Here is an 11,976-nt window from a genome sequence, read left to right on the forward strand (position 1 = left end):
ACATAGTCAATGCATGCAGATATGAATAAATACTTGAATAAATAAAAAGGAGCTGATAAAAGAAAAAAAAAGTCTGTATCTCCCGAGCTGTAATCCAGTAAATTACAGACCTCTGATATTCTTGAAACACTTTTAGTTCCTTTGTATTCTGTTCTAGATGTTTCCGAATTAGTTCCTGTGTTCGAGCTTTTACTTCTTTTTCTATTGCTGCTTTTCTAAATTGGTTGAAGAGCTCATCTGAGGATTTTAGTACACCTGATGTTTTGACTGGTTTGCCTAAACTTTTCCAAGAGTCTGCATTCTTGATCTTTATATCCTAAAACAAATAGTTGATTCAGTCTGTGTCTACAGATGTCAACCACATTTTGGAAGGAAAATGATTTTTGATATAGTAATAGGTCCCATAAGATTCTAAAGAACTTTATATAATTTTTTTAAATACTTAAATTAAAAGTAACTGATGTCAGAAAAAATACGAAAATATGATTAGCAGATAAACCCATTAATCATCTAAGACCAACTTAAAATAGCATACTTATCAATTATTTCAATTTAATGTAAAACATATACAAGTTGACGCGTGAACAACATGGGGGTTAGGGGTGCTGATGCATAGTCAAAAATCCATGTATAACTTCTGACTCCTGCCTCCAAAAACCTAATTGCCTACTATTGACTAGAGGCCTTACTTAACCAGTGACATAAGCAGTCAATTAACATGTTTTCTATATGTATTATATACTGTATTCTTACTGTAAAGTAAGCTTGAAGAGAAAATATTATTGAGAAAATCACAATGAAGATAAAAAGATCTTTACAGTATTATATCAAAAAAGCTGGCTATAAGTAGACCCACACAGTCCAAACTCTGTTGTTCAATGCTCAACTGTTATTAAAAAAATATTTTTTAACAGTATTCATTTTTGAGAGAGAAAGAGTGTGAGTGAGGGAGAGGTGCAGAGAAAGAGAGAGAAGAGAGAGAGGGAATCAGAAGCAGGTTCCAGGCTCTGAGTTGTCAGCACAGGGCTTGGTGCAGAACTAAAGTTCACGGACTACGAAATGATGACATGAGCTGAAGTTGCATGCTTAACCGACTTAGCCACCCAGGTGTCCCAAGGGTCAACCGTATATTAGGAGTATGAGAATCTGCAAAGAATATAAAAATAAGTAAACTAGTCACTTTAAAAAAAAAAGATATTTTTGGTCCTGTAGGGAAAATAAACCAACATACAAATTATTAATAAGAGGCAAAGATTATGCCTTACTTGTTGGGAACCCTCTGACATGCCTTTGTCTTTCCTTTCTTAAAAATTAACTGATTATGACTGCTGTTCTTTTTTTTTTAATTTATTTAATTTACATCCAAGTTAGTTAGCATATAGTACAAAAATGATTTCAGGATTCCTTAATGCCCCTTACCCATTTAGCCCATCTCCCATCCCACAACCCCTCCAGTAACCCTCTGTTTGTTCTCTATATTTAAGTCTCTTAAGTTTTACTCCCCTCTGTTTCTATATTATTTTTGCTTCCCTTCCCTTATGTTCATCTGTTTTAAATCTTAAAAGTCCTCATATGAGTGAAGTTACGTGATTATGTGTCTTTCTCTGACTAATCTCAGTTAGCATAAAACCATCCACATAGTTGCAAATAGCAAGATTTCATTCTTTTTGATTCCCGAGTAATACAATACTCCATTGTATATATGTACATATATGTATATATACACACACACGTATATATATACATATACATGCATATGTACATATATACACATATGTGTATATGTGTGTATATATATGTACGTGTATATATATGCATATATATGTGTGTGTGTATATATATGTGTATATATACACATAAAGAAGATGTGGTGTGTGTGTGTGTATATATATACACACACACATATATATACATATATATGTATACATATATACACATACGTGTGTGTGTGTATATGTACGTGTATATATATGCATATATATGTGTGTGTGTATATATATGTGTATATATGCACATAAAGAAGATGTGGTGTGTGTGTGTGTATACATATATATACATACACATATATATATACATATATATGTATACGTATATATATGTATACACACACATACCACATCTTCTTTATCCATTTATCCATCGATGGACATTTGGGCTCTTTCCATACTTTGGCTATTGTTGATAGTGCTGCTATAAACATTGGGGTGCAGGTGTCCCTTTGAAATAGTATACCTGTGTCCCTTGGATAATTACCAAGTAGTACAATTGCTGGGTGATAGGATAGTTCTATTTATAATTTTTTTGAGGAACCTCCATACTGTTTTCCAGAGTAGCTACACCAGTTTGCATTCCTCTTTCTCCGCATCCTCGCCAACATCTGTTGTTGCCTGAGTTGTTAATGTTAGCCATTCTGACAGGTGCGAGGTGGTATCTCACTGTGGTTTTGATTTGTATTTCCTTGATGATGAGTGATGTTGAGCATTTTTTCATGTGTTGGTTAGCCATCTGGATGTCTTCTTTGGAGAAGTGTCTATTCATGTCTTTTGCCCATTTCTTCACAGGATTGTTTTTTTGGGTGTTGAGTTTAAGTTCTTTATGGATTTTGAATACTAACCCTTTATCTGATATGTTGTTTGCAAATGTCTTCTTCCTTTCTGTTGGTTGCCTTTTAGTTTTGCTGACTGTTTCCTTCACCGTGCTGAAGCTTTTTATTTTGATGACATCTCAATAGTTCATTTTTGCTTTTTGTTTCCCTTGCCTCTGGAGACGTGTTAAGCTGCTGCAGTGGAGGTCAAAGAGGTTTTTGCCTGCTTTCTCCTTGAAGATTTTGATGGCTTCCTGTCTTACATTTAGGTCTTTCACCCATTTTGAGTTTGTTTTTGTGTATGGTGTAAGAAAGTGGTCCAGGTTCATTTTTCTGCATGCCACTGTCCAGTTTCCCAGCACCAGTTGCTGAAGAGACTGTCTTTATTCCATCGGATATTCTTTCCTGCTTTGTCAAAGATGAGTTGGCCATATGTTTATGGGTCCATTTCTGTGTTCTCTATTCTGTTCCATTGATTATGAGTGTCTGTTTTTGTGTCAGTATATGACTGCTGTTCTTAAAGGAAATGTGTCATGATCTTGAGCAGTGCAAACCAATAGAAATATATGAGGTTTAAAAATTTCCAGTACAAGGATTATATATGGAATAAGGTGGAGGAAGAGGATCCTAAGCCTACCTTGTTCCATAGATACAACTGGGTAACACACACATCACTGTAAGTAACCCAGAAAATGACCAAGGACTGGCAAAACAGACTCTACACAGCTAAATATAGAGAAGAGACCACATCAAAGCAGGTAGGAAGGGCTGAGAGGCAGTGGGAAGCTAAACAGATGCAATGGACTCTCTGTGGGACTGTCTGCAGGAGAGAGGATGCTGATTGCAGGGAGGGGAAAGAAACGGACACCTCAGGCACCAGGAAGATGAAGCCCCATAATATTTGGTTTTGAAAGATAGGCCAAATTTCACAAGTTCTTACAGTCAGCAGGTCTTTAACACCTGAAACATTAAAAGTCAGAGGGCTCTGATCTTGGAAAATGGGGAAGGTGGAGTCCAAGTACTTAAATATACCTTTGACAGGACCATCCAGAGTGATTCCACAACCACAGCAGTGTGCAAACAGCCCTGGAAGGGCCAGCACCACTCCAAAGTGACCCCTACCATGAGAAGAGAGAAATATAACCACATATGCCAATCCAGCTGCAGCCCCAGCAATGGGCTGGGGGCAAACATCTATTCTGGCCGCAGTACCCAACCACCAATGAAAGCTTGTCAGAGTGGGGCGCCTTGGTGGCTCAGTCGGTTAAGCAACTGACTCACTGTTCGTGAGACTGAATCCTGCATTGGGCTTTGTGCTAACAGTACAGAGCCTGCTTGAAATTCTATGTCTTCCTTTCTCTCTCTCTGACCCTCCCTGACTCTATCTCAAAATAAATAAACAAACATTAAAAAATAAAGAAAGAAAGCTTGTCAGGGCAAAACACAGAAAAAGATCCCAGAAATTCTATGCTACTGCATCTCTTGCAAATGCTGGGTCTGACTCAACTCAAACCCAAGGCAAGTAAAAACTGGCTCATTAAGAACACAGGGACCAAATCCTACCTATAACAGGCAAAGAGAGCCATTGCAGATGACTGGGCTTAAGGCAAAAGTGGCTTAGCCACAACAGTAAGGCACACACAGCACACATAAGAGATACCTCTGGAACTCCAGATTCTGGTGAACAGGGGGCACTGAGTTGTAGGGCTCTACAGAACCTCTTTTCCAAAGGCCATTATTTTCAAGTGTAGGAGATGTAGATGACTTTCGTAACACACAGACACAGACACAAAGAGTTAGACAAAACGAAGAGACAGAGGAATGTGTCCCAAATGAAAGAACAGGACAAATTCGCAGCAAGATATCTAAATGAAAGAGATAGGTAATATGCCTGATGGAAAAGTTAAAGTATTGGTCATAACTATACTCACTGGACTTCATACAAGAGTCAAAGCGACTCCAGTGAGACCATTAAGAAAGAGAGAAAACATAAAAAAGAACCAATCAGAGATGAGAAACTCAGTAACTGAAATGTAAAATAAACAAGGTGGTAGAAATAGTAGACTCGAGGAAGCAAAGAATAGATTAGTGACCTGGAGTAAGGAGTAATGGAAAACAAGCTGAAAAGGAGACAAATAATAATAATGATAGATGAAACGACACTGAGGGAGCCCAGCAACACCATCAAAAGTGTTGAGAAGAAGAGACAGAAAAAGGGCAATTTATTTGAAGAAATAATAACTAAAAACTTCCAAAATCTGGGGAAGGAACCAGAAATCCAGATCCAGGAAGCACAGAAAGCTCCCAACAAAAATCAACCCAAGAAGGTCTACTCCAATACAATATAGTAATTAAAATGGCAAACCATAGTTTTAAAAGCAGTAAGGGGCGCCTGGGTGGCTTAGTCGGTTAAGCGTCCGACTTTTGCTTAGGTCATGATCTCGTGGTTCATGGGTTCGAGGCCCGCATCGGGCTCTGTGCTGACGGCCAGCTCAGAGCCTGGAGCCTGTTTCAGAGTCTGTGTCTCCCTCTCTCTCTGACCCTCCCCTGCTCATGCTGTCTCTCTCTCTCTCCTAGAAATAAATAAAAATATATAAAAAAAATTTTTTTTTAAAAATAAAAGCAGTAAGAAAAAAGAAAAAGTTACATACATGGGAAAACCCCACAAGGCTATTAGCTGATTCTTCATCAGAAATTTTGTAGGCAAGAAGGGAGAAGGCATAATATATTCAAAGTGCTGAAAGAAGAAAACAATCTGCAATCAAGAATACTCTATCTAGGGGTGGCTGGGTGGCTCATTCAGTAGAGAATCAGATTCTTGATTTTGGTTCAGGTGATGATCTCATGGTTTGTGAGGACAGGGCCCATGTTGGGTTCTGCGCTGACAGTGTGAAGCCTGCTTGGGATTCTTTCTCCCTCTCTCTGCCCTTCCCCTACCCACATGTTCTATACATGAATGAATGAATAATAAAAAAAATTCTACCCTGCAAGGGTAGAATTCATAATAGAAGGAGATCTAAAGAGTTTCTTAAACAAAAGTTAAAGGAATTCAGCACCACAAGCCCTGCAAGAAATATTGAGGATTCTTTGAGTGGAAGGAAATATCATAAGTCGGAATTCAAAAGTAGGAAACACAACAAAAGTAGCAAAATTAAGTATAGCTATAAAACTCAGTCACGGTATTCACAAACTATAAGGATGTACGGTATAACACCATATACCTAAAACATAGGTGGGGAGGACAGGAGTAAAGAATGGGTCCAAACTTAAGGGACCATCAACTTAATACAGACAGCTATATGCAGAAGATGTTATACATAAACCCAATGGTAACCCAAAATCAAAAACCAATACTGGATTTGCAAAAAAATAAAGAGAAGAGAATCCAAAGTTTGTTACTAAAGAAAACCTTGAGAGAAGAGAGCAAGAGAAGACAGGAATAGGGAAGAACTACAAAAAACCCCCATAAACCAACAATGAAGCAACAGAAAGAGAAATCAAGAAACTGATCCCATTCACAATTTCACAAAAAAACATAAAGTACCTAGGAATAAACCTAACCAAGGATATAAGAGATCTGTATGATGAAAACTATAGAAAACTTATGAAGGAAATTGAAGAAGACACAAAGAAATGGAAAAACATTCCATGCTCATGGGCTGGAAGAATAAATATAGTTAAAATGTCATTACTACCCAAAGCAAGCTACACATTCAATGCAATCCCAATCAAAATTGCACCAGCATACTTCTCAAAACTAGAACAAACTATTCTAAAATTTGTATGGAACCACAAAAGACCCTGAAGAGCCAAAGTAATATTGAAGAAGAAAACCAAAACGGGAGGCATCACCATCCCAGACTTTAGCCTCTACTACAAAGCTGTGATCATCAAGAGGTGCTGGGAGAATTGGACAGCAACATGCAAAAGAATGAACCTGGATCATTTTCTCACGCCATACACAAAAATAAACTCAAAATGGATAAAGGACCTGAACGTGAGACAGGAAACCATCAAAAAACTAGAGGAGAAAGCAGGAAACAACCTCCTTGACCTCCACCGCAGGAATTTCTTACTTGACACATCCCCAAAAGCAAAAGAATCAAGAGCAAAAATAAACTGTTGGGACCTCATCAAGATTAAAAGCTTCTGCANCATGAGAGACTCCTGAATGCTGAGAGCAAACTGAGGACTGATGGGTGTGGGGGGGAGAGGGGAGAGATGGGCATGGAGGAGGGCACTTGTGGGGATGAGCACTGGGTTTTACATGGAAACCAACTTGACAATAAATTATTTGTAAAAACACAAACAAACAGTATAGTAGTGTTTGACCATAAACACATTGATCAATTGAACAGAATACAGAGCCCAGAAATAAACCCATGATTAATCTTTGACAAAAACAAATCTTTGACGAAGGAGGCAAGAATATGCAATGGGAAAAAGACATTCTCTTCAACAAATGGTGTTAGGAAAAGTGAACCACTTTCTTAGACTATAACATAAAAATAAACTCAAAATGGATTAAAGATCTAAATGTGAGACTTGAAACCATAAAAATCCTTGAAGAGAGCAGAGGCAGTGATTTCTCTAACATTAGCCATAGCAACATCTTTCTAGATAGGTCTCCTCAGGCAAGGGGAACAAAAGCAAAAATAAACTATTGGGACTACATCAAAATAAAAAGCTTCTGCACAGGAAAGGAAACAATCAGTAGAACTAAAACACAACCTACTGAATAGAAGAAGATATTCATTAATGTAATACTGGTTACACAGTTAGTATCTAAAATATATAAAGAACTTGTACAACTCAACACCAAAAAATACAAATAATCCAAGTTAAAAATGGGAAGAAGACATGAAAAGGCCAATTCTCCAAAGACAGATAGATGGCCAAAAGATGCATGAACAGATGCTCACCATTACTCTTCAGGAAAATGCAAATCAAAACCACAATGAGATCACCTCACACCTGTCAAAATGGCTATAATCAAAAACACAAGAAACAAGTATTGGCAAGGATGTGGAAAAAAACCAAATGCTTGTGCACTGTTTTTGGCAGAGATGCAAAGTGGTGCTGCCACTGTGGAAAACAGTATGGAGAGTCCTCAAAAAATAAAAAAATAGAACTACTCTATTCCATTACTGAGTATTTACCCCAAGAATATGAAACACTGATTCCAAAAGATATATGCTCCCCTCTTTTTATTGCAGCATTATTTACAGTAGCCGAGTTCTGAAACAACCCAAGTGTCCGTAGATAGATGAATGGATAAAAAGGTGGTATATATACACAATGGAATATTACTCAGCCATAAAAAGGAATGAAATCTTACCAGTTGTAACAACATGGATGGATCTAATGAGGATATAATGTTCAGTGAAATTAGCTAGTCAGAGAAAGACAAATACCATATGATTTCACTCATGTGGGATTTAGGAAACAAACAAAACAAAGAACAAAGAGACAAACCAAAAACCAGACTCTTAATTGTAGAATACAAACTATTTGTTACTAGAGGGGAGGTGGATAGAGGAGGGTCGGTGAAAGAATTGAAGGAGATTAAGAACACACTTAAAATTATTAGCCCTGAGCAATACATAGAATTGTTGAATCACTATTTTTGCACACCTGGAAGTAATATAACACTATAGGTTAACTACACTGGAATCAAAATTTTAAAAGATCTTCTAATACATTAAAAAGTTTAAAAAGTGTAAAATTTTAGTATTTATCCAAATATACTCAAAGCATTATTATTTCAACATGCACTCAGTTTAAAAGTCTGAAGATAATTTTATATTTTTTGTAAATCTTCCAAATTGGTGTTTAATATATATTTATAGCACATCTCAATTCAAATGTTAAATTGATTAGAAACAATTGATTTGCAATTGCATTTCAGGAAACATACAGCTGAAAAAGTAGATATATACAATCAAGCTGTTTCAAACATACATAAATTTTCCAGTAAAAACTGAGTATCAGTTTTGAAATTTAAATCAATTAAAAAATAAGGTTTAAAACTAATTTTCTTTTTGGTTTGTCTCTTTGTTCTTTGTTTTGTTTGTTTCCTAAATCTGGGTGGCTGAGTCAGTTAAACATCTGACTTAGGCTCAGGTCATCATCTCATGGTTTGTGAGTTCGAGCCTCACGTTGGCTCTGTCCTGACAGCTCAGAGCCTGAAGCCTGCTTCAGATTCTGGGTCTCTCCTCCCCTACCCTGCTCATGCTCTGTCTGTCTGTCTCTCTCTCTCAAAAATAAATAAACATTAAAAAAAATTTTTAAGCTAATTTTCTCAGTTGCACTAGCCACATTTCAAAGTCTCAATATCCGTATATGGTTAGTGGCTACCGTATTAGACATTGGACAATTCAAGTCTAGATGGCCCTTCTAAGAGTTAACCTGCCACATTCTACAGTATAGATCAGGTGCTATGCCTCAAAACAGTTAGTCTGCATAAATCTAAAAAGACTTAAATTATATCAAACATCATTCCTGACCACAAAAGTATGTAACTAGGAATCAATTATAATAATAAAACTGAAAAATTCACAAATATGAAGATTAAACAACCTGCTACCACTGAACAACCAATGGATCAAACAAGAAAGCAAAAAATAAAAAATATCTTGAGACAAATGAAAAGTGGAAATATACCAAAATGTATAGGAAGCAAGAAAAGCAGTTCAAGAGGGAAGTTCAAAGTGATAAATGCACACATCAAGAAACAAGAAAGATTTCACAAAACCTAGCTTTATATATCAAGGAACCAGAAAAAGAAAAAAGCCCAAGGTTTACAGAATGAAGGAAACAAAGACCAGAGCAGAAATAAGAGTTTTAGTGGAGGTGGGTGGTTCAGTGGATTAAGCATCCAACTCTTGATTTCAGCCTCAGGTTGCAATAGCATGCTTCATGAGTTCAAGCCCTACAATTGGCTCTGTGCTGACAGCTTGGAGTGTGCTTGGGTTTCTCTCTCTCTGCCCCTTCCCCACTCACACTCACTCTCAAAAAAAAAAAAAAAAAACAAAAACCTTAAAAAAAAGTCCTAAAAGACATAAGATCAATGAAACTAAAAGCTGACTTATTGTAAAGATTTTATCTTTACAAATAGACAAACCTTTTGCTAGACTCACCAAGAGAAAAAAGACTCAAATAAGTAGAATCATAATTGAAAGAGATATTACAACTGATACCACAAAAATACAAAGAGAGATAAGAGACTGCTATGAACAATTATATGTCAATGACATGGACAACCTGGAAGATACGGATAAATTCCTAAAAACATATAAACTTCCAAGGCTGAATGATGGTGAAACAGAAAATCAGAACAGAATGATTACTAGGGAAGACACTAAGTTAGTACTCAAAAACCTGCAAATAAAAAATCTAAGACCAGATGGCTTCACATTTAAAGAATTAATACTAATCCTTCTCAAGGTCTCCCAAAAAATTAAAGGGAAGTCTTTTTTTTAAAGGCTTATTTAAAATTATTGTGTGTGTGTGTGTTTGTGTATGAGAGAGAGAGAGAGGGAAGAGAGGAAGAGGGAGAGAGCAAGAGAGAGAGAATGAGAGAAAGAGAGAGAGAGAGAGAGAAAAGAGAGAACCAGTGGAGGAGGGAAAGTGGGTCCAAGGGAGACAGAGGATCCAAAGCAGGCTCAGTGCCGACAGCAGAGAGACCAATGTGGGGCTCCAATTCACTAACTGTGATATCATGACCTAAGCCGAAGCTGTATGTTTAACTGAGTCACCCATGTTGCTCTGAAGGGAAAGTCTTTCAAGCTCATTTTATGAGGCCAGCAATACCCTGATACCAAAACCGGATAAGGACACAAGGAAATTATAGGCCAATATCCCTGATGAACATACATACAAAAGTCCTCAACAAAATATTAGCAAACCCTATTCAATAACACATTAAAGGCATCATGTATCACAATCAAGCAGGATTTATTCCAGGGATGCAGGTATGGTTCAACATCCAAAACTCAGTGATATACTAGATTAACTACATGAAGAATAAAAACCGTATGTTTATTATCAATGCAGAAAAATCATGTAACAAAATTCAACTGCTGTTCATGGTAAAAACTCTCAATAAATAAAGTGGGCATCGAGGTCAGATACCTCAGCATAAAAGCTGTATCTGACAAGCCCCACAGCTATTACCATACTCAACAGTGAAAAGATGAAAGCTTTTCTTTTCCTCTAAGATCAAGAACAAAATAAGGATCCCCACTCTTGGCAATTCTTTTCAACACAGTACTGCAAGTCCTAGCAAGAGCAATTTGGCAGCGTGAAGGTAAGGCAGTCAAATCAGAAAAGAAGAAATAGAACTGTCAGTACTTGCAGATTACATGATAGTATATATAGGAACAACAACAACAAAAACCTATTGAAACTATTAAGTTCAGTAGAGTTGCTGGACACAAAATTATGTGAAAATCTGTGCTGTTCCTATACACTAGTAACAAACTGTCAGCAACATTAATAATACAATTCCATTTACAATCATATCAAAAAAGAAAACAAAAAACCTAGGAATAAACTAAGGAAGTCGAAGCCCTATACACTGAACACTGTAACCCTGGTGATAAACTAATGAAAGAAATTGAAGACGACACAAATAAATGAGAAGATATTCCAAGCTTCTGGACTGAAAGAATTAATATTGTTAAAATGTCCATACCACCCAAGGCAATCTACAGATTCAGTGATATCCCTATCAAAATTTCAATGGCATTTTTTTCACAGAAATCAATCTTTAAATTTGTCCGAACAACAAAAGACTTCAGGCAGTCAAAGCAATCTTGAAAAAGAACGAAATTAGCATTATGCTTCCTAATTTCAAACTATATTACAAAACTATAGTAATAACACTGGTATTGACATTGAAACAGCCCCACCCCTGCTCACTCTGTCTCTGTCCCTCAAAGATAAACAAAATTAAAAAAAAATTTTTTTTTTAAGCACAATATGGTACTGGCACAAATAAGACAAAAAAAACCCAATAGAAATTACAGAGATGGCAGGAACCCTCCACTATAAATCTGCTGAATGCAAGAAAATTAAGAACAGAAATGAGTTAGTGTTGGTAATGAGACATCTTTTCCTGAGACAGAAGTAAGAGAAAAATGGTAAATCTAGGGATTCTGAGTAAAAAGACAAGAGTCTGAGTGTTTGTTGAAATTTTTTTGGTCTTAGTCCCGGCTCTTATTTGGGCAGGATGCTCGAACCATCTGGGTTGCAGTTTATTCATATAGACTAATTCTCAAAGAGCTCTTCTCGCACCAAAATTTCATAGCCTCTCTTTTCAATAGGAGGTAATACTACTGATAGCAAGGGAGCTATGGTGTGAAGTGTCAAGAATACAAAGTCTGTTGTGA

The 11,976-nt window shown here is 36.7% G+C and overlaps 1 protein-coding gene across 4 annotated transcripts in view; it reads right to left on the reverse strand.

Annotated features, from left to right (window-relative positions):
• The window catches only part of BRDT (bromodomain testis associated), a 60,458-nt gene that overhangs the window by 5,964 nt on the left and 42,518 nt on the right, over positions 1 to 11,976 (reverse strand). For 3 of the 4 annotated variants that reach the window (XM_077746007.1, XM_077746006.1, XM_077746008.1), the window contains one exon: positions 111 to 316. The exons of the other annotated variant lie outside the window; for it this stretch is intronic. In XM_077746007.1, the coding sequence (XP_077602133.1) occupies positions 111 to 316 (206 nt within the window). The remainder of the gene's footprint in view (positions 1 to 110; positions 317 to 11,976) is intronic. 4 annotated transcript variants of the gene reach the window in all.

This window comes from Crocuta crocuta, unplaced genomic scaffold (genome assembly GCF_008692635.1).
Source record: "Crocuta crocuta isolate KB4526 unplaced genomic scaffold, BGI_CrCroc_1.0 scaffold48, whole genome shotgun sequence".
NCBI lineage: Eukaryota > Metazoa > Chordata > Mammalia > Carnivora > Hyaenidae > Crocuta > Crocuta crocuta.